Raw genomic sequence first — 23,194 nt, 5'->3', positions numbered from 1 at the left:
CAGTTTCCCTACTGAAATGGTAACTTGACTAGTGGTGTGTCTGCTTGATCTTTGGCACACACCACATGCACCTGGGTGGCCTTGGCCGGGTGCTTGTCCTTGACATAGATGGTGGAGATGGTGGCTCCCGTCTCTCTCCAGGCCACCACAGACTTGTCAACCACTCTCACGCTCACTCATCGCTTGGACAGAATAGTCTCAACATCAAACTTGGGAGTGACCACACTGGGAATGATGGCCAGCTCAGGGCTTCCAGAGCCAACCTGATTGACTTGGCACAGTCCCTTTTGATGTGTCCCACCTCCCCATAACTAAAACAACTGTGAATGAATTTGTCAGAAAGTCCGCCCACTGGTGGTGGAGCAGGGGTTGCCAGGCATGATGGGAGTCCCCATTCCAGCCCTGGTTGGGTGAGGCTCCTCCCTCCGTGAGGATAGTTTTGAGGGTTTCCTGGTGTATGTCCCAGTGGACCCCCCTCCCCCAGCCCTGGAGTCTGCAAACCTCTGTGCCAGGTCTCCTGCTTCTTCAATGGTCTTTGGGGCTTGATTGAAAACTTGCTCACAGAAGAAAACTTGCTTCACAGAGGAAGTTGTGTCAAGAACAGTTTGACCTGAAATAGCTCTGTTATGTCTTCAGCTGTCTTGGCACCTGCTTGTTCTAGCCAGGTGTCTAGTGATCTCTTTATCTTGTGTGTAAAGGTCTGGTACGATTCAGCAAACTGTTTGCGGAGACTGTGGGGTAAGCCCCAGCCGGGGCTTCACCATGACCTTGAATAGCCCATAGACCTCCATGTTGTTAACTGCCATCTCCAGGAACACTGCCAACAGGGATCCAGACAAGCGAGGTCTCAGATGGCACATGTAATGGCTCTCTGCCATCTGAAATCCTTTGCAGCTTCTTTCGAAGTTGGAGAGGAAGTCATCTGGATCTTCGCCCTCTCTATGTTCCTGGAACTTATACTTTTCCACTGTAGCTGTAGAGAATGGTGGGTTCGCTGGTACAGAGGGAGTTGCCAGCCAGTTCTAGCTGATGAGCTCGCTCTTCTCTTTCCCTATCACGTTCTAACCGTTTAAGGGCAATAACATGTAGTTAGCTCTGCTTCCTAGCTCTACCCCTGACTATCTGTCATTCCCGGTAGCTAGAAATAAGAATAGCCCGTGTGACTCTGCTGCATTGCAGAAAAAAGGAGGGGGGGGATTCTGCTCTGTCCAATTACCAATGTTAGGCTTTTTGCTTTCCAGACAGGGGAATAACGTCAACTTTCCCTCATATATCTGAGTGTTCTGGCACTCTGGGATGCCCCCTAGTATCCCTTGATCCCACCCGCTGCCACCATCCATTGAGCTGGCATGGCTAAATATCCATTGATAGACTTAGAAACGGTGTCCCACTCATCCAAAAGCAGTCTGCAAGGCACAATCCTAGTGTCCCACTGACTTCAAGAGCATTTTGCACTTGTCTGCTTTCCAGTTGCCACACACAAACCTTTTTTTTTTTTAAAAATAATGCTGGCAATTTATAGGTATCCCAAAAGAATATGGAAATCAACGAAAGTTCTCACAGTCCATGACTAAAGCAGCATAAGTACAAGCATATTTAGAAAGCTTGAGAACTGTAGAATCAGAAGATGAATTCTATCTAAATTTTTTGCACATCTATGTGGTACAAAAGGTTTTAAACACAACATGGAATAGAACAATGCATTATATATTTCCCAGCAAGGTACAGCAATTTAAAACTGACAAGAACAATGTGTACAATCTAATGCAGGGGTTCCAAATCTTTCCCTTTATGTGGACCACTACATCATCATTGAAAGCTTCTGCAGACCACCACGTAAGCAAGCCATTTTAAACACAGCCCATGGATGACAGGAGTCAAACTTATATTTCGAGGGCTATTAAAAATGCAGCTATTTCTAATAATTTATTATGCTCACTCACAAACATCTGACACTTATCACACTACGTTTACCTGCAGCAGGCCTAACAGTGGGGAAAAGAAGATGATACATAAGAGGTACACAGGATTATGTTGTTGTATTATCTTTTCCCTACCACAGACCTCCTACAGGAACCTCAGAGACCAGTAGTGGTTTGCGGACTACAGGTTGGGAGCCACAGATCTAATGAGATGAAATGTTGAACACAAAGTAATTTTAGCAAGCTGCAGCTATTTAACAGGTGAAAGTTAGTCAAGACATATTTAACTGATTTAAAGTCAAGCCATTTCCATGTTAAGGCATTTTTGTTCAACATAAAAGTTTGGTTTGTATCAATACATATTTGGGGATTTTAAAATTGTTGAAAGGCTTGCCTTTTTTACATAGGCCGCAGATTTTAAAAATCTTCATTTGATTTGCTTAATACTAGAGACCTTAGGAGAAGGGAGCTACTAACTTAGGAATACAGAGATTTAAACAATGGAAAGCCTTTTCCCACTTACAATACGAATACTTAGCTAAAGGAAGACTATAATGTGATAATGGGAGACACACCCTTTTGTGCTTCCATTATAGCTAGCATAATTCAAGCTTCCTTTTTGACCACATCCACCTTAAGCAGCAAATGATGAAGAGGGGGAGACTGAGAGGTCTAAGCAATTCTATGACTATAAGCAATTTTTAAAAGGGAGTAGAGTTGATGGGAAGCCCAGCTGACATTCAGGTTTTGAGTATTTTAACCCAAATATCCTGAGGAAGTGAGGAAGGAAACTGATACTGCCTTTGGATAATATAAGGGGCCAATCAAGGTAATGGGCATTCAGATCTGGGTGTTTTTTGTGTGCTTCTTGCAAAATCATGCTGGATCACAAAGGAACTCTGTGAAGACATGGAATCCCTCATAGCACTTTCCCTGCTGTCCCTGGTGCTCAGCCTCAACAACAAACATTGCCAGCTCACTGAAGGCAGCGGTAAACACTTTGCGGACATCCTGCCTCCAAGGCTCTGAGAGTTGAGAGTTACGTTTAATGAGATTAAAGATGATTTTGCAAATATGACAATCCCTTCTTTCTCTAGCGGCTTCTTTTGCATCCAGGGTTTGGAAAGAGTTATTAAAAAGGAAAAGGCTATCTATGCTCTTTGCAAAGAGATTCAAAAGACTGCTGTTTGTGTGATTTGCTTGCAGCTACCAGTAATACATAGTTTGGTACACAAACCAAGAAGTTCTCCTGTGTAAGCCCGATTGAAATGAATGGGAGATGGAGGACTTTCTGGTTGACAGTGTTCCTTGTTTCCAATGCTACTTGAATGAAATAATGCACACAGCTGCAATTCTTTCCCAGCTGCAATTAACAGCAAAATTGAGACAATTTGTCCTAATTATTTTTAGGTTAACTAATTCTCTGGTGGCGAGGGACTTGCTAAAGACCAAAATATTTCTGAAAGAATTAGAAGAATGCTTAAAAAAAACAAAACACCTTACAATGAATGTCCAGAAGTTGACATTCACATGTAAAGGCCAATTATCACAAATTAATTTTGTAAAAGCTTGAAACAAGGTATCTATTTTCTCACTTTTTGGATATGCATTAGTGAATACCAGCAATCATATTTAAGTGACTGTCAGCATTTACTGGTGTACTTTGAGCTTTTGGATATCCTGCTATCTCATATCTGGGTGCTCTTGGGTAAATGACCCTGCACAATGCCAGATGTTTTACCCTTTTTGCCAATACAAGAAAACAACACTCTTTGCAAAGTGCAATACTGTGTTCAAGCTTGCTTAAGTGACTAAGAAGATCTTATCCCACTGCATGCTCTTACAGCAAACAGAGATGACCAGTTAGCCATGTTAAATGTTTCTTCAACACATTACTTGAAAATAAGAGACCCTGTTGATCTCTGGATCATGGAATGGTATTTCCCTAGAGAATAAGTCTGACACAATTCTATTAGTCAAGTGTCAGGCAGGAAGATCTCTCTTATTTGTGTGTTTGTCGAGGTAAACAAATGTTCTCACTAGTTTGGATTAAGATAATCAGAAACAGTGGCTCAAATTAGGAGGGAGCTCTCAGGGACATATTTGCCCTAAGCCCTACGCAGCCCACAGGGGCATATTTAGAGAAGGGCTTTTGAAGGGATGGGAGACAGGCAAAGGCTCACTTCTCCACTCCCTTCCCCAAGCACTGGGCTGCACAGCAAGCCTTCAGTGTAAGTAAGTAAGTTTATTGTAACTGTCATAGACCAGCACCACAAGCCTTCAGTGCAGCTAGTCTCCCGGCTTCCTGTGAAGGTGGAGCTCTTGCTCCACCCTCCTAACGCTACAGAAAATGTGGACCATTGTTCCTAACAGCATTTTTATTTTAATTATTTTCCTCTGAAAGGTTACACTAACACCCTTGGTCCTAAGTAAATTAAGATCACCCATTGGAGGCAAATCTAAGCTCTCATGACTTAAGACTCTCCTTGCCCATATACTAATGGAATTTGTGGAGGAAACTGCAATAATCTGCTTAACATTTAGCTTTATAGTGTAATATTTAAATCATTAGAAGCTGGATGCCTTTTCAGTCCAGATTCTGACCCAGTTTTGGCACTAAGAATGCTTCCCCCCCTCCCCTGATAGATCACTCTATCAGTAACTAGACACAAGGAGTGTGTCCCTACTGGTTCTGCTATACCTCTCAGCTGTTTTCAGTACCATAGACCATGGTATTCCTTCAGAGCCACCTTGCTGAGGTTGGATTGGGTAGTACAATGTTACTCTGGTTCTGGCCCTATCTCAAGGAAAGATCCAAAATGTGGTGCTGGGAGAGTGCTACTTAATGCTATGGCCATTAACCTGTGGGGTCCCCCCATTCTGTCCTCCATGTTGTCCAGAGGTTTTGTCTGGATGCAATCAACATGCTCTGCCTCATACTTCCATTCAAGTTCAAGGAAGCAATGAACATCTTGAATCAGTGTTTGAGGGAAATGACAGATTGGATGTGAATTAGCAAGCTGATTTTAAATCCAGACAAGATAGAAGTCCTTCTGGACAGTACAAAAGCTCACCTAGGCTGGGTGTACAGCCTCTCTTGGAGAGATTGTACTCTTTTGAAGGAGCAGGTTCAAAATCATAGTGTGCTCCTGACTTGGCATTGCTCTTGGATACTCAGGTGACTGCTGTGTCCAGGAGTGCCTTTGCACAGCATCAGCTTGTGCACTAGTGGCACCCTTTTCTGGCGAAGACAGATCTGGCCACTAGTCACATCATGGTTGGACTACTGCGATGTGTTCTATGTGGGACTGCCTTTGAAGAGCGTTCAGAAACTGCAGCTGGTCCAAAATTCTGACCTTGGAGAGCCACTGCCAATCAGTGCAGACCATAATGAGCTATATGTGCCAAAGTTTTGACTTAGTAGAAGACAGCTCCATATGTCAATATGAGGCCAGACATATTGTGGGAAGGCAGGTGTGTAAAGCAATAGCCGGAAAGGGTCACTTTTATCATTAGCCTACAGATTAAATCAGGCCTCGACAAATATTCTTTGGATCTTGGAGCCAATCCAAAAACATAGGAGCCAGACTTATTTTTCAACCTTCAGGATTTCAGCTGTCAAGTTTAAGCAGATAACCTTTTCTCCCCTCCTCCTCCTCAGTTGTGTGTGTGCCCATTATTTTCATTCGTTCATAGTTTTCACTCATTCGTAGTTCTGTGTGCGTCCATTATATCCCTGTTAGTTTTGTGTGCATGCCAGTGTGGCATCTGGCCAACCAGCAGTGTTCTCTCACCAGTGGCACTCTTACCCCTGGACTTCAGGGGGACGGTCCAGAGCAGCCGAGTGCAATAATGAACTGAGTCAGGTGCTTTAGAAACAGAGGAAGGAGTGAAGAAAGAAAAATGTGGGATGGGAATATGTTAAGTTGTGTGTAGAAGTGTTTCTGCTACTGCATATTCGCATAAATATACCCGATGTGTTAAAAATACTGTTTGCCATGGGGTGTGTTTGTGTGTGTGTTTAGGGGGATTATGCTTAACTTGCAGTGCGGGGGGGGGCGCTCCACCATTGGGGGGGCCTCCAAAGGACTTTAGGCCCAGGTTCCAAAATTACTTAAGTGCACCTGTGTCTCTGACCCACTGGAAGCAGGGTTGACACATACACCAGCATCACTCTCTGTCCATGTGGGGGGCTCTTGTCTTCACCTTGCTTGCTCCTCACATCTATACTAAACTTCCAGGAAAGAGTTCAGGCGACGTGATATGGGTAATGCAACTCTCAATGATTACAATGAAAGAAATGAGAGAGCTGGTCTTGTGGTAGCAAGCATGACTTGTTCCCTTAGATAAGCAGGGTCCGCCCTGGTTGCATATGAATGGGAGACTTGATGTGTGAGCACTGTAAGATATTCCTCTTAGGGGATGGAGCTGCTCTGGAAAGAGCAGAATGTTTCAAGTCCCCCCCTCCCCGCCGGCTTCTCCAAGATAGGGCTGAGAGAGATTCCTGCCTGCAACCTTGGAGATGCCGCTGCCAGCCTGTGAAGACAATACTGAGCTAGAAAGAGCAATGGTCTGACTCAGTATATGGCAGCTTCCTATGTTCCTAAACAGTAACTGCTTCGAAAGAGCATCTCACCATCAAACACACACACATCATTGTGTACCTTTTGATCTTCTGTGAATTCCGAGTTGTTGGGTTGAGACTGGGCCTCTTTCTGTAGATGCCTTGCTAATCTAGATTGGGAGGAAAAAAACCACACAGCTTGAAGATCACAAAGGACAACACAGTGTTCATACAAATTCTGCAATCTTTATATAGCTGGTTGCAAACCTGACAATCTGACCTTCTCCTCAAACTGGAATAGCTTTCAAGCATCACAAGCAGCAGCATAAATCCACATTTAAGAGCTTCTACCTTCTATAAGAGTTTCCCTCCAGAAAAAGATGGCATCATCCAATATTCTTTATGTTTGTGCATGGGAATGGATGTTTATTCCATCACTGCACCCTGCAATGAGACGCTGAACCAGTCATTAAAGAAAAAAACTTCTCCCCTCCCCCAAATTCCAAGTTGTTGAGAAAAACAATAAATTTGAATGGAATCCATGGCAACACAAACATCTAATACACCTCTTGCAGATTCCTATAAAAAGCTGTAGCATATTAATTATCATCTAGCATCTCTGCAGGTCCTTATCAGAGACAGCCAGAAGCAGTTTATACTTGAGTGAACCAAACACTGCACCTTAAGGCAAACATATCTATATGATCCAGGCAGTGATCAGGGCACAGAAAGATTTTCAAAGCCAGATCCCCACTTTTAATCATGCACCTTTAATTGAGGCCCATCATTCTTTTTATTTAGATATCTTGGTAGTGAGCTTCAACACAATTTCCAAACCACCCTCTAAGCAGAGGACATAAAACAAAGTGTTATACAGTACAATGTACTGAGAGCTTAAATGATGTTATTTAACATACAAGGTAAAACAGACCCCAGATGACTTCATCAAAGTTCACACAAATGGCAGACATGGGAATTAGGACTGGAATGCAGACAATCACATACCCAGGAAGGCTTCCAAGTCCCCTCCCCATAACAGCAGTCCCTGCCACACCTCTACCCAAGAACTGGAGAGGCTTCACAAACATATTCCGAAGCAAGAAGTTATACTGGAGTAGAAGTTAGAGACGTTCTTCTGGAAGCAAGCCTAAAGCGGCTCCTTTGAATCTATTCTAGATCTGCTGAATTTCAGGTGTCATGCCTACATCAACATGAGAGTATCAAGATTCACTGAAATTATTATCAAGAGGAAAAAAGTGGCATGGCTATATATTGAGCTGGATTGACCCATACCGTTATCATCTTTACTTACATCAAAGCTAAATAAAGTATGTATTTTTTCATATGAGCCAGCTAGTTGTTGTTTATTCAAGACAGTAACACTGTTTAATTTCAATCAGTAAGTCATAGCACATGCAACAGTACTGAATTCATTCTTATCATGCCAGAGTCAAGGAGAGGGGAAAAGGGTTAAAAAAGCAGAAGTCACCGGAAACCCCATTTCTTCTGATAGGTCTGGGCATTCTGCTTCATTACACACCGAGTTCTACGTGCACGCACTTGGGAGAGCAGCCTTGCTGAAATCGAGAGTTCTGTGCTCCCTTTCAAGAACTGTATGCTTGCCACCATACTCAAGAGTTCAGTATATTTCTGTGTCCACCTCCCTCCCTGGCACAAGCCTTCTGATGCAACTAATAAGCAAAAAAACAACAACCCCTCTTTGTTTCTCTCCCAAAAGAAATATTTCAGCCAAGGATGGAAAATGGCAAAGAACCTGCACTAGTGGCTGAGCAGACAATCACAAACGAGTGACTGCAGGTATGAGTCACAAAAGCAGTCATCACAATTGCCGGTAGTTGCTCCTTCCACTGAATAGCAGTTTTCAAACTATGTTCTCGGGGATCCCCAAATAGAAGACCAGGCACCTTCCCTCAGGGCAGGTTCACATGATTGTCAGGAACCTCCATGTCCCAGGGAGTGACCCGGTGGGTATGTCATCCAAACTCACCAAAGTCTGGTTCCCTAACCTTCTGCCCAACACTGACCCGTCATTCTCTGCCCTGGGGAAGGACGCCCTGGCAGGAGAATGTCAGGGAAACAGTTAAGGAACTGGACTTTGGTGAGTTCGGACAACACATCCAGTGGGAGCCAGAGGTTCCCTGGAACAGGACTTCTAGTTATCATATGAACCTGTCCTGAAAGGCAACTCATTATCAGTGTGCCCTGAGAGAAAGGCAAGGAAAGACGCACCCAGGCCAGGGAGCTCTTTTCCTCAGCTCCTGAAAAGGTCAACAGCCTGAGATAACATTTTATTAATTTGTTATTTGCTTCTTTTAATATTGTAAACCACTTTCGGTGCCTTTGTCAAGGCAGAAAAGTGGTATAAAAATGTAGTAAATAAATAATAATTAATACATATCATTATTGACATTTCCCTCTATAAGGGAAAACTTCAGTGCCACTTCTTCCAAGGGTGGTAGGCTCAGGTTCCTCCTGGCTGCTGAGCTCTGGAAATGCTGGTTCACAGCCTCATAGGAAGCTGCCATATACCGAGTCAGACCACTGGTCCATCTAGCTCAGTATTGTCTACACAGACTGGCAGTGTCTTCTCCAAGGTTGCAGGCAGGAATCTCTCTCAGCCCTATCTTGGAGATGCCAGGGAGGGAACTTGGAGCCTTCTGCATGCCAGCAGAATGCAATGGAATGAGATGGACAAGAAAAAGGAATAGTCAAAGGAGGAAATTCTACAAGTTTTGGAGCAGATATGAACTTCAGGAGGAGAACAGGTAGTTGGGTCCCAGTTACCACAATTTCTTTTGCATCTCTCACTTGAGTAGTGGTTTTCATATTGTATTCTGGGCTTCCCCAAGATCAGGAAAGGCAGGCAACTTCTCTGAAGGAGAGCATGTTCATCATTACTGATCTGTTCTTGAAATTTACAGCTGCAGGAGCATACTGGGTGTGTTCTAAGACTCGTCTTGTTCATTCATGCAGAGCATTGATGAGGCACTCTAGGCCTGGCCAGCCTCCTGTGCCAAGTGTGCACCCCCAAACACCTCCCAGAATCCTTTGAAACACACAGGAATTCCTCAGCAGAGAAATCAGTGTGTAAAGGGCTCTCCGGAAATGGAGTATGAAAACGACTGCCATAGCTTTGTCTCAATGCTCTCCCCAAGTTCAGAAATAAAAGTTTGTGCCTCCACCTCTGTGGCAATGGAAATAATTTGGCTAGCAGAGTTCACATTTATCTCAGGCATTGGAGCAGACACAGTGTGTGGTATACTTCAAGGTCTCTGAGAAAGGAAGCCCACAAAAATTAGTTATATAATTGTTTCACTAGTCACCAGCAGAATTATTCATAACACATAAGACACCCATGTTACAGTGATTGGACTGGAACAGAGGAAAAGGCTTGTCTCTATTATGCAGACAAAAACTGGGAGGGAGGGGAGGGAGGGACTGAAAGAGTGTGCACTTCTTCAGCCTTTACATGAAGTTGCCCAAATCATGGGACTAATGTGGCCTACACAACATATCTGGCCCACAAGCAAAAAATGATCTCAACTGTTTTTGTAGCCTACTAGAAGTGTCCTTAACTCCCACATGGCTAAGAGAAACAGATCATTTGGTATGTATGGCACCCGCTTGCTACTTTTGGCATGGTACACAATCTAACAGGCCACCTAATCTCGCAGCAGGGAAATAACTTGCCTAGGGAGAAAGAGGTTGCCAGTTCGAATCCATGCTGGTATGTTTCCCAGACTATGGGAAACATCTATATCGGACAGCAGTAATACAGGAAGGTGCTGAAAGGCACAATCACATACTGCGTGGGAGATGGCAATGGTAAACCCCTCCTGTATTCTACCAAAGACAACCACAGGGCTCTGTGGTCGCCAAGAGTTGACACCGACTCAACGGCACAATACAAGTCAACAGATGCAACACTGCAGCAAATGTTCCATTGGATTTGCATGCTTGACAAAGTACATGGGCTAAGATTTTCAGTATACTGAAAAGGATGGGGAACCTGCAGCAAAACCAACTCAGCAACCTCAACTGAAGGCAGTAGCACTGCCCCCTTGTCACCCATATCTGCACCAAGAGAGATAAAAAAGGAAGCTATTTTGGTGTGTCTCTAGAGTAGAAAGCAGGGACAAAGAGGAGAGGAAGCAATTGGTCTGAGGCAGAGAGCTGGAGAGGCATGCAGGCAAGGGCGTGGCATAACAAGCCGAGGGATGATCAGTGAAGCAAAAGAGGGGGACTGGGGAACAGAGCCACCCAATTATCACTAGAGAGAGGCAAATAAACCAGTTGCAGCATGAACTTGTGTCCAGGCATTTCTATGGACACCTGGGGGCCTGGCTAGCCCATTTGATGTTGAGTTAGCCCCCTTGGGGTACAAGGGTAGGACAAATAGCACGAGAGAAGCATATAACAAAATTCCTCAAGCAAGCCAACTTCGGAATTATTTATGTGATGCAGGCCTTGGCAAATTTTCTTTGCATCTAGGCGCTAGACTCATTTTTCAGTCTTTCAGGTTTCAACTGTCAGAGAAAACCTTCTCTCCCTCCCTCCCTCCTCCATAGTTTAGTGTGTATCCATGAGTTTCATTAGTTCATAGGTTTTCATTCATTCATAGTTTTGTGTCTGTCCTTTAAAAACAATTGCCACAACCACCACTTAAGGAGAATTTACTTAAGTAAATGAAAAACTCTTTTGCTTTTTAAAAAGCAATTCTATTATTTATTTGCCAGCCATACCATTCGAGCTGAGAGTGCAAGGGGAAGTGGTCACATGACATTGCGCCTCCAGGCACTGGTGGCAGAGAGTGGGCAAGCAGGGCAAGAAGGTGGGCAAGCAGGGCAAACAGAAGCTGGGTAAGCAGGCCTCAACAGGGCACAAGAGAAAGACCTGCCACCCCCTTCTCCGGATGAGCTAGGCATCGAGAGGATTATGACAAAGTGAACAAGCTGGCTCAGCCAGACAATGGATGGATACAACCAGAAGGAGGGAGCAAGCGAGGCAGGAGTGTGTTACCTTCTCCCCCTCTTCCTCCTGGTCACATCCATCCATCACCTGGTTCAAGCACCACACTTACATTTCTAGGTTCCATGGCAAGCTGTGCCTGAGATTTGTCAAGCTCTGATGTAATGCTTCAAATCTGCCAGGTTTCACAATATTTGCCAGACCTGGAGATGTGGGCTTGTTCTGAAATATTTGTATGCATCTGCCCACTGGTTAGATGGTTGGCACAGTCAGCTTTCATAGCACTGGTAGGGCGGACAGGAAGCCTAGATTCATAGCACTGGTAGGGCAGACAGGGAGCCTGGATTCAGTTCTCCCCAGAAACCATTAGCACAGATCCAATTTGCCACTTTTCACCCCTATGCATGCAGAGGCGTATCTAGGGAAAATAGCACCTAGGGTAAGCACTGAAATTGCGCACCCTGTCCAAACATCTGACACTCATCTTTCAGCTAACTTTACCATAATATCAGCTCAAAAATACAAGTCAAGCTCGTTAATCTTTTAATATTTCAAAAACTATTTAGCAGTGGACATAGCCAGACCAAAAAATGCTGGAAAACTACAAATTTCAGTATGCTGGGGCTCATGAAATACCCAAATACTATGTGGAGCTGTACTTGGAAAACAAAACAGAAGTGCCTGTCTAATTCTCTACTATGCATTGTAGCATCACTTTTACATAAGTTTTAAAAATAAATGGAGAATATGACTTTTCCCAGATACTCTGAAAATAATGAAAGGATATGCAGAGTAAACTGTGTCACTGCTTGGAATATATTCTAGTATTTCAGAAAGACCGTTAAAATGAGAAAGAGAGCAAGAAACTCCCAGTGGGCCTTAATACTAAGGATTTCACACTGATTCAGAGACAAACTCACCATTAATAGCCATATTATTAAGACATCACATTTAACTCATTTCATTCATTCAATTTCTATACCGCCCTTCCAAAAATGGCTCAGGGCGGTTTACACAGAGAAATAATAAATAAATAAGATAAATAAGATGGCTCCCTGTCCCCAAAGGGCTCACAATCTAAAAACTTACCACAAGAAGCAAAGTAAGAGCAAATGAACACAATCCTAGCTCATAAGCTTCAGCTCAGTATTCACAAGCCCCGATTCTCTGTACATAGTGCCAAACTGACTATGTGTACAGTGACTTATATTAAATTTTTAAAAAATTACCTGTAGCCTAGAGCCTCACAGAGGCCATTTGAGCATGCGCAGTGGCCATTTTATTTTCGGTAGCCATTTTAAAATTTTTATAATTTTAAAAAATGGCGCCCCCCTTTCAAGTGGCACCTGCCCTAGATATGCCCCTGTATGCATGCCATTACAAAACCATTAGAAAACACCTAAAGACACATCTCTTCAGCCAAACTTTTTAGATATCTGGTAATTTTTAATAGGTATTTGAATTTGATCTATTTATGTGTTTTAACTGTTAAAATTTCTTGGTTTGTTTTATTGCTATAAAACCGTCTAGAGACTTCGGTAGTGGGCGGCCTATAAATATGTTAAATAAATAAATAAATAATAAAGCAGGTGACACACAAGGTTACTCATACAGGCTCATACAGCAGTGGCAGTTTGGTACCATCTGTGTTTCATTTTCACAACAATCCTTGAGGCAGCTCTCTATTATTCCCGTTTTACAGATAGGAAACTGCTGTTGAGGGAAAGCAATGCATTCAAGGCCACACAATGAGTCAACTGCAAAAGTGCAACTTGGATCTAGGAGATCTGGAGTCAAATTCAAACCAGACCACTGGATCAAACTGGCTTGAAGGGTAACACATTTTTCTTGGAAATACAGGGCAACATTTATTTTTCCTAGACTACACCACCTCATCTCTCAGGACAGGTGCGCATCCCACAGTCGCTAATAGTAATGTAGGATACAACTCTGAAATACTATTCAGTGGGAAGTGGTCTTATGCTGCTGATGACTGTTGCCCGGCGAAGACTGGTCACACCATGACCACTGCTGAGGAGAGCAGTAACTTTTATTAGTGATAAGGATCATAGCACTCTGCCTGGTGTATTCCATCCTTTTAAAACCTGTGAAAGTGTTGAGAGATGAGATGAAACAGTTAAATTTCTATCCCAGGACCATTTGCACTGGTTATTTTACAGAGTTTCTCCAGGAATGTCTGAAAGTAATACAAAATATCCAGTGCAAAGTAAGAAACAGAGATGTAAAAATCATATTTAAATACTTAAAAGTATTTTCCAGTGTAAATCTTTAAGTTGTAAGCCCAAATATATCCCCAAATGTTGGTTTCTACTAGGACAGCTAAAACCCATAGCTAATATCAAGCACATATTGTTTTCTATTCTTCTTATAGCATATGCTTATTAAGATAATGGTGCTCTTCCATTTCAGCTCACCTTTAAAGGGATAACAGTGCCTTGCTCTTTACCAAGCAGGATAGTTAACTGGAGACCTTACCAAGAAGTGTAAAAGTCATGGACTCCATTATGAAGTTTGCTTAATATGATAAGCATCAAAGCTTATCCAGGCAATGCATTTGCATTAGACAAACTGAAGTTCTGCATTCTTTGTACAAATTGCCTGATACAGTTAATGACATATCCCATGAGCAGTCTGATGTCAATATAGCATTTCAGAATATTTGCACCAGTGAAATTCCATCTCCTGTTACAATCTCTATTCAGATTGTGCCTATGATTATAGGTACTTGTACAACCCAAGCCTTCCCTAGATCTCCTGCACCACATACAGCAGAAAGAGATGCTGCAAACAAAAGTACATCTCTGTGCTTATACTTCTCCCTTCCCCAATTCCACAGAAGATAACACAAATACTGGTTACCTAGGCGTCTCCTCAACATATTATTTTCTAGATCTCCCAGTTGCTACCTTACTTGCTAACTGAATGACACTCAAGGAGGAATGCTCCGATACACCTGGCTGGGGTAGAGAGGAGGAGGGAGAGAGAAAGATCCATGAAAAGAAGTCATAATGCTCAACAGAATAATTTTTGAAAAATGAAAGGTGAATACTACTAGATGTGTGCACATCATGGTCAGGTTCCAAGAGACAATTAGTCTAGTTCTGTGAGCCCACTGGAATCAGGGACATGGCTACAAATGAACAGGTGAGAGGAGTCAAATGTTCTTGGGCCCTCGAGGGAGTTCCCCCTCCCCAATTGGCTGGATGACAGTTTGTTCTTTACTATCCCCCTCATGTGTCTCTGAAGAAGAAGAAGGGGTCCATCTTCACTTTTTGTCCCAGGGCTCTTTCCAACTTTGCTACATCCCTGACAGGAATGCTAGACTTGTTATGAAACTGACACAGCCTTTAAAAGTAGTTTATGATATACCACAAGGAGCTGATTTCTGTCTTTTTTTGTTTTAAAGGAAGAAATCCTACTGATGTTGCGCAAGCCCCTTGCGTGAGCATAACCAGCTCTTTGGATCCCAGCCTACGCCTTCTGGACTTTTATAGGTTTGACTCAAGACAAGAACAAGAGTCATAACTGCTTCTCACTTAAGCTATTAATATTAGGCAGAGCTCTCAAGTATCAGGTCAGCACTCATCAGTGAACCATGAAGGTCTGGTGCAAAAGCAATGGCGGACCTATCAGATTCTATAGAGCACAGGTGTCCTGTGTACAGAGTTGCTGCACAAAAGGAAGCATATACTGGTAGGTATTGATTTCATATTCACCTTAAATGGCACAGCAGGGAAATGCGTGACTAACAGGCAGAAGGTTGCTGGTTTGAATCCCCACTGGTACTATATTCGGCAGCAGCGAGAGGAAGATGCTGAAAGGCATCATCATCTCATACTATGCCGGGAAGCCATGGTAAACCCCTCCTGTATTCTACCAAAGAAAACCACAGGGCTCTGTGGGCGCCAGGAGTCGAAATCGACTTGACAGCACACTTCACCTTTATTGATTTTCACACCATGGTAGCAGAAAGCAAAGTCTTCCTTCACTACATCTAGTTGAACTGCTACAACCCTTTGCCATGCCCACATCTGGCAGCTCTAGAGAGAAATAGATTGCAACGTGGAAACAACAGGTGGCCCCCAAAGACAAACTTTCACGGGATATAACAACGCTGGCAGATGTATAAATAGTTCTGCGTCTGGGGAAACAAAACAATGCAAGGGTAGCAAAATCATGCCATTCCCTCCAGGCAAAAGTAGTCACTCGCACAGCGGGGAGGTTGGGGTTAAGTTATCTTCGCACAGCTCCCGATCATCCAAGAAGCTCAAACCTAGAGACAAGGAGGACTGAGGAGAGGAAAACTCCTTCCAGCCGGAAGTCTCTCCGCCTGCCCTCCGCTCCTTGGACGCTCCGTTACCATCCGCACAGAAGAGACCCTGCCTCGTCCATCCAGACATGTGTGACCACCCTTCAGAGCTGGCCTCTGGAGACCCCAATCCCAGACAGACCCTAGACTCAACCCCGCCCGCCTGGAGCAGCCAGAGCCCCTCACAGCCTCCAGCCAGCAGCTCCTCATCCCTCTGCCCCACCCAAAGCCTTTTCGGTGCCTTCGGGTCACCACCCCGGGGGCTCCGCCCAGAGGCTGCTCCGGCCCCACCCGAAGCCCCCGAGGAGCGCCTTCACTCGAGGCGCAACTTCGCGCCCCACCCAGCGTCCCCCCGAGTCCTCCCTCCGCCAGACCAGTCCAAGCCCTTCGGAGCGCCCCCCTCCGGCAGCCCCGGGCGCCGCCGCCCACACTCACATCTGATACTCGTCTATCGCCTCCACCAGCTGCCCCCAGGAGTCGAAGTCGGTCCCTTTACTAAAGCTGGCGCCCCAGCGCTGCAGGAGGCTCCGGGCCGCTTCCGACATGGTCCCAGCGCTGCTAGCGGACCATTTTCAACCCGGGGAGGGGAAGGAGGAGGTCTCGCGCCGGGCAACCCTCGCTCCGTTCAGCCCAGCAACACCACTAGTCACCGACCAAGCCCATCTGCCATCGCAACCAAGCCTGGTGGCTGCCTCGAGCCAGCCAGACCGCCCCGCCCCTCGCTGGTCAAGCTAGGCTGTACCAGACCCTCCTTTCTCTCCACCCCAAGCGCAATGGAACTGGGGGGTGCGGACATAGACACAAAATAGAGATAGACAGTCATAGACTGATCATCCCGTTGTAGCGGGCAACGTTGCCGTTCCCCATCTGCACCCGATGCTTGCCTGGTAAAAATGATAGTTTGCCATAGAAAGTAGGGAAATCTAGGACTTTTGCTGAGCGGTGACGGGACAGCCTTGGCGGGGAATGATGGGAGTTGTAGTCCAACAACAGCTGGAGAGCCTCAGGTTGGCCACCTCTGTTTTATGCCCTTGCCTGCATTTTTCGTGGAACCCGACCTTATGCGCTTATACCCATTTACTGATTCCCAGGGGCATAGGCTGCTGCCTTGGATCGGGCTGTGAAGGGCCTCTCCCCCGCCCAGGCGCCATCGCTAGCAAAGCAGGAGCCCCACCCGGTTCCTGGGAGGCCAGGAGTCGGAGCATTTCCGCCTTGTCTCTTGCCGGAGAACACTTGATCTGCTGGACTGCGTTGGGAGTCGGGAAGGGTCTTTCCTGGCTTATTACCGGGGTCTTCATCTCCTGCGTAAGTTAGTCACCTGCGCAGTCTTCATGCGCCTCTTTAAATTTTGTGGGTTTACTGAGCAGGGGCTCGGTCTAGAGTGGCAGGTAGACTTTGCTTTATTTAAAAGCTTTTCATCTCTGCTAGAGCCGCCAATTATGTCTGAAGCTGTTCCTGGAGATTTCTCCCTTCAAAAATCCCCACCCCCCACTCATGTGTTTCACACTATCAAGCCACTAAGATCTCCAGAATTGCTTTCAATAATCTGCTGGAGCCTGAGCCAGTCCTGAAAGGTTGGCAATTCAACCCAAAGGCATAGAAATATTTTGCCTACTAGCATCATCAGGGCTGTCCTTAGGGCATGGCAAGCAGGGTGACCACCCTGGGATCCGCTCTTTTAACCCCCATAGAATTAACTGGGCCCCGCACTGGCTGATTTGCCCCGCACTCCACCAGGGTTCTCTAAGGACTGCCCTGAGCATCATAATCAAAGTACCTGCTGAATCCTGTCCCCCTTTAAAGAGTTTTAATTTAAAAAAAAAATAACACAAACCTTTAGTTTGCTTGTAGCATTTCCACACATAACAGCCCCATGCTGTGTGTGTTTACAGAGAATTAAGTGCTACTGGATTCAGTTGGGTTCCATTCACAAGTAGCCTCTTGTATTAAATTATCATGTGGCATAGATGTTGCTTCTCGAACTCTTAATCCGTTTTTAGGCTACGTTCCTAGGTTACCACCTACCCTGTCAACCTTTATCTTGCCTATCCTGAATTGGTGGGCTGCAATGTATTTCCTCTGCATCACTACAGTAATATAGTTTATGAATCCACAAGCCATTTGAAGACTAATCCCAGCTCGGATCTCCACCGTAAATTGAATTTATTTTGGTAGATCAGGATGCAAGCTTTTTATAAACCATTTCTAGTTTGGCATCAGGTCCCTTGAGCAACTTATTTGTGGGACACATCTGAAGGCTGCTGTAGTTCCTCTGTCTCTGGCAAGCTAAGGCCTTAAGTAGGTACCTGGAGAAAGGGGAAGGACAGACTCTCAGAAACAGCGGCATAGCGAAACCCCTGGGAGCCAGGGGACAAAATTTTAGCAGCGCCCCCCCCATCGTGTGCCATATGACATCTATAGTCAAACTGTGCAGGTGCGCAGTTCGGTCGGAGAGTTGCATACACTGGCTGGAGAGGCCCGACAGCCACAGTGCCTACTGCCACCATGGGGGGGGGGTGGCCTGCCCCACTCAGCTCACCCTTCAAGATAAGTGGCCAAGATAAGAAGCAGCAGGGCAGGTGCGGTGGCAGGGCGGTCTGCATGGGGGCCCCTTGGGGACCCCCTGACCCTCTGGGCCCAGGGACATTTGTCCCTGCTTGTCCAAAGGATGCTATGCCCATGCTCAGCAAGCAACCACAGCTGCACAGGCTTCCCAATCTTCTTTCTTTTCTTGCAGTGTAGTTCCAATGAACAGCATTAGAAAATAATTATTGGTAGGAGGGTTTTTTTTAGGGCTGTGAAGTAATGAGTTGCAAGCATCTATTTAAAAAATCAAGGAAAAACATTTCTGTACAAAGAGAAATTCAGTTTGGCAGTTTTATTGAGTTTCAGCAGCCCAGTTCAAACCATGTTTATTTGGTAGCAAGTCTCATTTATTTGCATGTTACATTCAACACTCATACAAGGAATATATGGTGTACACAGGTGCAGATCTATACACAGGTACAGCAGTACACACTTTCTGTCTATACCGCGTATTGAGGTCCACACACAACCCTGTACAACTGTCTGAATAGCAGTGGCGGCACCAGGGAGAAGAAAAGAGAGAGAGGCACAGAAGGGGCAAAGTGCATTTCTGGGTGGGTGAGCTGTGTCCCACACATTAGATTTTTGAAGCAGAAATAATAATATATTTCCCGTTAACACTCTCATCCTAAATGTATATTCACTGAAAGAAATCCTGTTTTCATAAATGGGGGGCAAAGGGGGGGGCTACTTGTCTGCTAGCCCCCCTTGCTTCGATTTCGATCCTGTCCATATTTACTCGGAAGAAGCCCCACTCTTGAGCAGAAGCGGATCTTCCCCTCAAACAAATGACTACAGGATTTGCACCCCTATCAGTGAATCTGATTTCTTCTCGGTTATTGTCGGTCCATCATAGTGGGAGGGAAGAGATGAGACCCGCCTTTCTTTCCCTCTTGTGATTGACAGCAGTGTTCATCAGCTCGAAAAGGGCGAGGCTTCAATCCAGAATCTATTCAGTCATCGGGAATTCTTTAGAGCAAGCATGTCATGGATTACATGGTCCCAGACCTTTTTCGTTATGGAATAATCCCAGCTGCGGGGCTTGAGGAATCCTGGCATCCATTTGTTTTCAAAGCAGGGAGTTGAGGGCGGTAGTGTCCCCAACGTCATGCATTCCATTCATTCCTTTTCTTACACAGTCACATTCACACACACGGCACCTTCCTAGTTTATCCGCAGCAGTAGGAAGCGAGCAAAAACCCAGATTAGAGTCCGGGGACGGTCAGGGACGCAACAGGAAGGCGAGTCAATTGTAATCTTCTGCACGGTTACCTGAGAGTAAGCCCCACTGAACATGCGCAGGATTGCACTGCAAGGTAGCAGTCTCATACACAGTTAGGCGCAAGCCACGTTAAAATCTATAGCATTTACTTCCAAGTAACTGGGGGTTTGGGCAGGAGTGCAAATCCCCCTTAAGCATTTGAGTCCGTCCTTCCATTTTACTGAACTGAACTCCCCCTTCGCCAAACCTACCATATCTCCTCCCCAACACTTTTTTCTCGAATCAAACTTCAAACCCTCAACTTGTCCCTCTGTCTGTACCCCTAGGTTTGGGGCTGCACCTCTAGGGCAGCAGGAGAATTTGGGAATAGAAAATTGGTTCACGGGCGTGTGAAGGAATTCCTCTCTTATCATTTCCTTTTCGCCCAGTTGATAAGAATCGATGTGCTCGGGCTGTGAGTCGACAGGTCTGCTCCTGACGATTGCATCTGCTTTTGCGGCGCGGCCATTTCGCGCTGGCTCTATGGAGCCATACCATAGAGAGGGGAGGCTGGGGTTGGTTCCGACCGAAGGTGCCGGTGAGCCGGCGCCCTCGAAGAATTCGTTTCCTTCCCTCCGCCCCCAGCCGGAAATGGTTATGGTAGCTGCGGCACAGCAGGAAGCGTCCGTTTGAGAGAAGGTAAACAGAGCAGCCCCTCCCGGGGAGCAAGTTGAGACCTTACCGCCTGTAACCTAGGAGAAGCCGCTGCCTGACAGTACTGACCTAGATGAGCCAATGGTCCCACTCGATATATGGCGGCTTCCTATGTTCCTGTGTCTTGTAAGAAAGGAGTGGAAATGTTGGGCTCTGGCTTAAGACCCGGGATTTCCCTTGGGCTGCTTTTTGTGCCTTCAGACTCCCATGTGGGGGCTGCGATTTGAATCTTATGGCTTGACTGCGTATTGCATCGAGTAGAGAGAAATGACCCGTGATAGGTCTTAGAACAGCCTGTCGAGTCATGGTGAACAAAGAAGGCTCCTGAACCTTATTGAGGGTGGTGGGTTTTTGTTCTTCTTAAAGCGAAAGGTGGTAGTACTGTATGAAGGAAAGCTGTCTCTGGCTTGTTTCCTCCTGCCAGTTAGGTATTCTGGCTTTTTGGGTATGCAGGATAACACTTGATACCAATAAGTTAGGCGCAATGAACCATGGAGAAATACTCGCTCACTCTAGAGTGCTAGAGTGGGTGGCCATCCTTCAGTCCTTTGGTACAGGAACCCTCTCCATCTACTGCATGGGAGACTTTGGGTGAAAAATGAGGATTAGGGAATGCAGCCCTGTTGACATTCATCCCTTTCAGAAACCATTAAGCTTTTATTTTTTATTTTTACATTTATATTCCGCTCTTCCTCCAAGGAGCCCAGAGCGGTGTACTACATACTTGAGTTTCTCTTTCACTACAACCCTGTGAAGTAGGTTAGGCTGAGAGAGAAGTGACTGGCTCAGAGTCACCCAGCTAGTTTCATGGCTGAATGGGGATTTGAACTCGGGTCTCCCCAGTCCTAGTCCAGCACTCTAACCACCACACCATGCTGGCTCCTTTGCTATGGGGGTTGCCTCCATTGCAGCTTAAGTTGTCCTATGGGGTGGTTAATCTAGTTCAAGGGAAGTGCTTTTATTCATTCATGCATTCATTTCCTGTACTTCCTGTCCTAAAATGGCTCAGGGTGGTTTTCATGAAAATAAACACATAATAAAACAATTAAAACCAGAACACATATAAATCGGGTTAAAGTTAAAATTAAAAGTAGATATCATTAACAACTTTTACCTCTGATTCTAATTAACCATCCCTCAAGGATCCATTAAGTTGGATGGGGCCGTTTAAGAAATCCTGAAGGAAGGGTGTATGCTGTAAGGGGAACAATGCATCATGCTACTTGGTTCCTCTCACTAATTGCCAAGCCATGTCCCCTCTAACAGGGATTCCCAGATGATGTTGACTACAACTCCCAGAATCCCCAGCTGCAATGACTTTTGCATGGGGATTCTAGGAGTTTTAGTCAACAACATCTGGGAAACCCTGTTAGAGGGAACACTGTTGCCAAGTAGCAGACCAAAGGCTTGTGCTCAGACTCTGCCTTCATATCACTAGAGTTCAATGGCAGTATGATGCACAGTTCTTGTGCTTACCGTGTGGTTTAAGCACAACTAACATGTGCTCTGGGTATACAAAACCATTCCCCTCTCTTTGAGCTGCTCTCTTTTGTTGCTGTACTGGTCACAACTGCTATTGGAATGTCTTGCATTCAGTCTCCATGTGAGTGATTTAATGTTCTGGACTGAGCCTGCCTCAGAATCTTGTCTTGAGAAAAATGCTGGGGTGGGTGGGGGGCAAGCACACATGCACATCCTTAGACCCTGCCCTCCAAGTCTTTAGGGCTTTTATAGTGTATCTGCTGGGAAAGAAGGGGCTTAGTGGAACAAGATGACCAACACACTAGAGTTTGAATCTAACACTGAGAGTGACCTGGAGTTGGATAAGCAAATCAGAGAGGCATCAAAGAGACACAGAGCTGTAATAATGGGTGACTTCTGTTACCATCACATGGACAGCAAATTCATGTGCGGGCATTGACAGAGAGTCCGAATTTCTAGACAAGCTAAATGTTTGTGCCTTAGAACAGCTGATTGCAGAACCAAACAAATAGAAGATGGACTTAAGCCTGAGTAGTGCCAGATAGGATGTCAGAGTTGTAGAACCATTGGGGAACAGCGACCATAGTGTGATCTGATTCAGCTTATATGCAGGTGGAGCATTGCCAAGGAAGTCCAACACAGATGCACTGGACTTCAGAAGAGGAAACTTCTCAAAAATGAGGGGACTGGTAAAAAGGAAGCTGAAAGGGAAAGTCAGGAGGGTCAAATCACTTCAGAGAGCAGGGAACTTATTCAAAACCACAATAATAGAAGCTCAGTTGGAATGTATACCAAAAAGGAGGAAAGATACCAAGTTCAGGATGATGCCAGCATAGCTAACAAGAAGAGTCAGGGAAGCTATAAAAGGGAAGAAGACTTCCTTCAGAAAAAAGGAAGTCTTGCCCAAATAAAGAGGATGGAAAGGAACATAAACTCTGGCAAAAGAGGTGCTAGGGGACAATAAGGGATGCAAAAAGAAAGTTTGAGGAGCATATAGCTGGAAGTGTCAAGGGGAATAACAGAAACCTCTTTAAATATATCAGAAGCAGAAAACCTGCCAGGAAGGCGATTGGACCCTTAGGTGATGAGGGTATGAAAGGGTTTATTAAGGAGAATAAGGAGATAGCAGAAAAGTCAAATTAGTTCTTTGCACCTCTCTTCATAGTAGAGGATACTGAGCATATACCTGCTCCAGAACTGATCTTCTGAGGCTTGTAGGCGGAATAAATGAGCCTGTTAGAGGTGGAACATAGGAAACTGCCATATACTGAGTCAGACCATTGGTCTATCTAGCTCAGTATTGTCTTCACAGACTGGCAGCGGCTTCTCCAAGGTTGCAGGCAGGGATCTCTCTCAGCCCTATCTTGGAGAAGCCAGGGAGGGAACTTGAAACCTTATGCTCTTCC

At 45.2% G+C, this 23,194-nt stretch overlaps 2 protein-coding genes and 1 long non-coding RNA gene across 10 annotated transcripts in view; 1 reads left to right on the top strand and 2 right to left on the bottom strand.

The window, feature by feature from the left end:
* Positions 1-16,571, bottom strand: part of AIDA (axin interactor, dorsalization associated) — a 45,080-nt gene extending 28,509 nt beyond the window's left edge. For 3 of the 4 annotated variants that reach the window (XM_053308522.1, XM_053308527.1, XM_053308531.1), the window contains exons 1-2: positions 16,241-16,571; positions 6,587-6,656 (exon numbers count right to left, since the gene is read on the bottom strand). In XM_053308522.1, coding sequence (XP_053164497.1) covers positions 6,587-6,656; positions 16,241-16,350 — 180 coding nt within the window. In that variant the 5' untranslated portion in view covers positions 16,351-16,571. Of the gene's footprint in view, positions 1-6,586; positions 6,657-6,766; positions 6,931-16,240 lie in introns of all 4 variants that reach the window. The other variant, XM_053308542.1, reaches the window with a different exon arrangement.
* Positions 12,002-16,154, bottom strand: LOC128350360 (uncharacterized). Its single transcript, XR_008319290.1, has 2 exons — positions 14,356-16,154; positions 12,002-13,580 (listed from the first exon to the last, which is right to left on the bottom strand). It is a non-coding gene; the product is annotated as an uncharacterized LOC128350360 (long non-coding RNA).
* Positions 16,558-23,194, top strand: part of BROX (BRO1 domain and CAAX motif containing) — a 37,098-nt gene continuing 30,461 nt past the window's right edge. The window contains exons 1-2 of one of the 5 annotated variants that reach the window (XM_053308473.1): positions 16,640-16,812; positions 16,897-17,110. The gene's annotated coding sequence lies outside the window, so the exon portion shown is untranslated. The other 4 variants (XM_053308502.1, XM_053308462.1, XM_053308481.1 and 1 more) reach the window with 4 other exon arrangements.

The sequence above is a fragment of the Hemicordylus capensis genome, chromosome 1 (genome assembly GCF_027244095.1).
Source record: "Hemicordylus capensis ecotype Gifberg chromosome 1, rHemCap1.1.pri, whole genome shotgun sequence".
NCBI lineage: Eukaryota > Metazoa > Chordata > Lepidosauria > Squamata > Cordylidae > Hemicordylus > Hemicordylus capensis.
The sequence above is the reverse complement of the archived record's forward strand: the minus strand, read 5'-3'. Positions and strand labels throughout refer to the sequence as shown.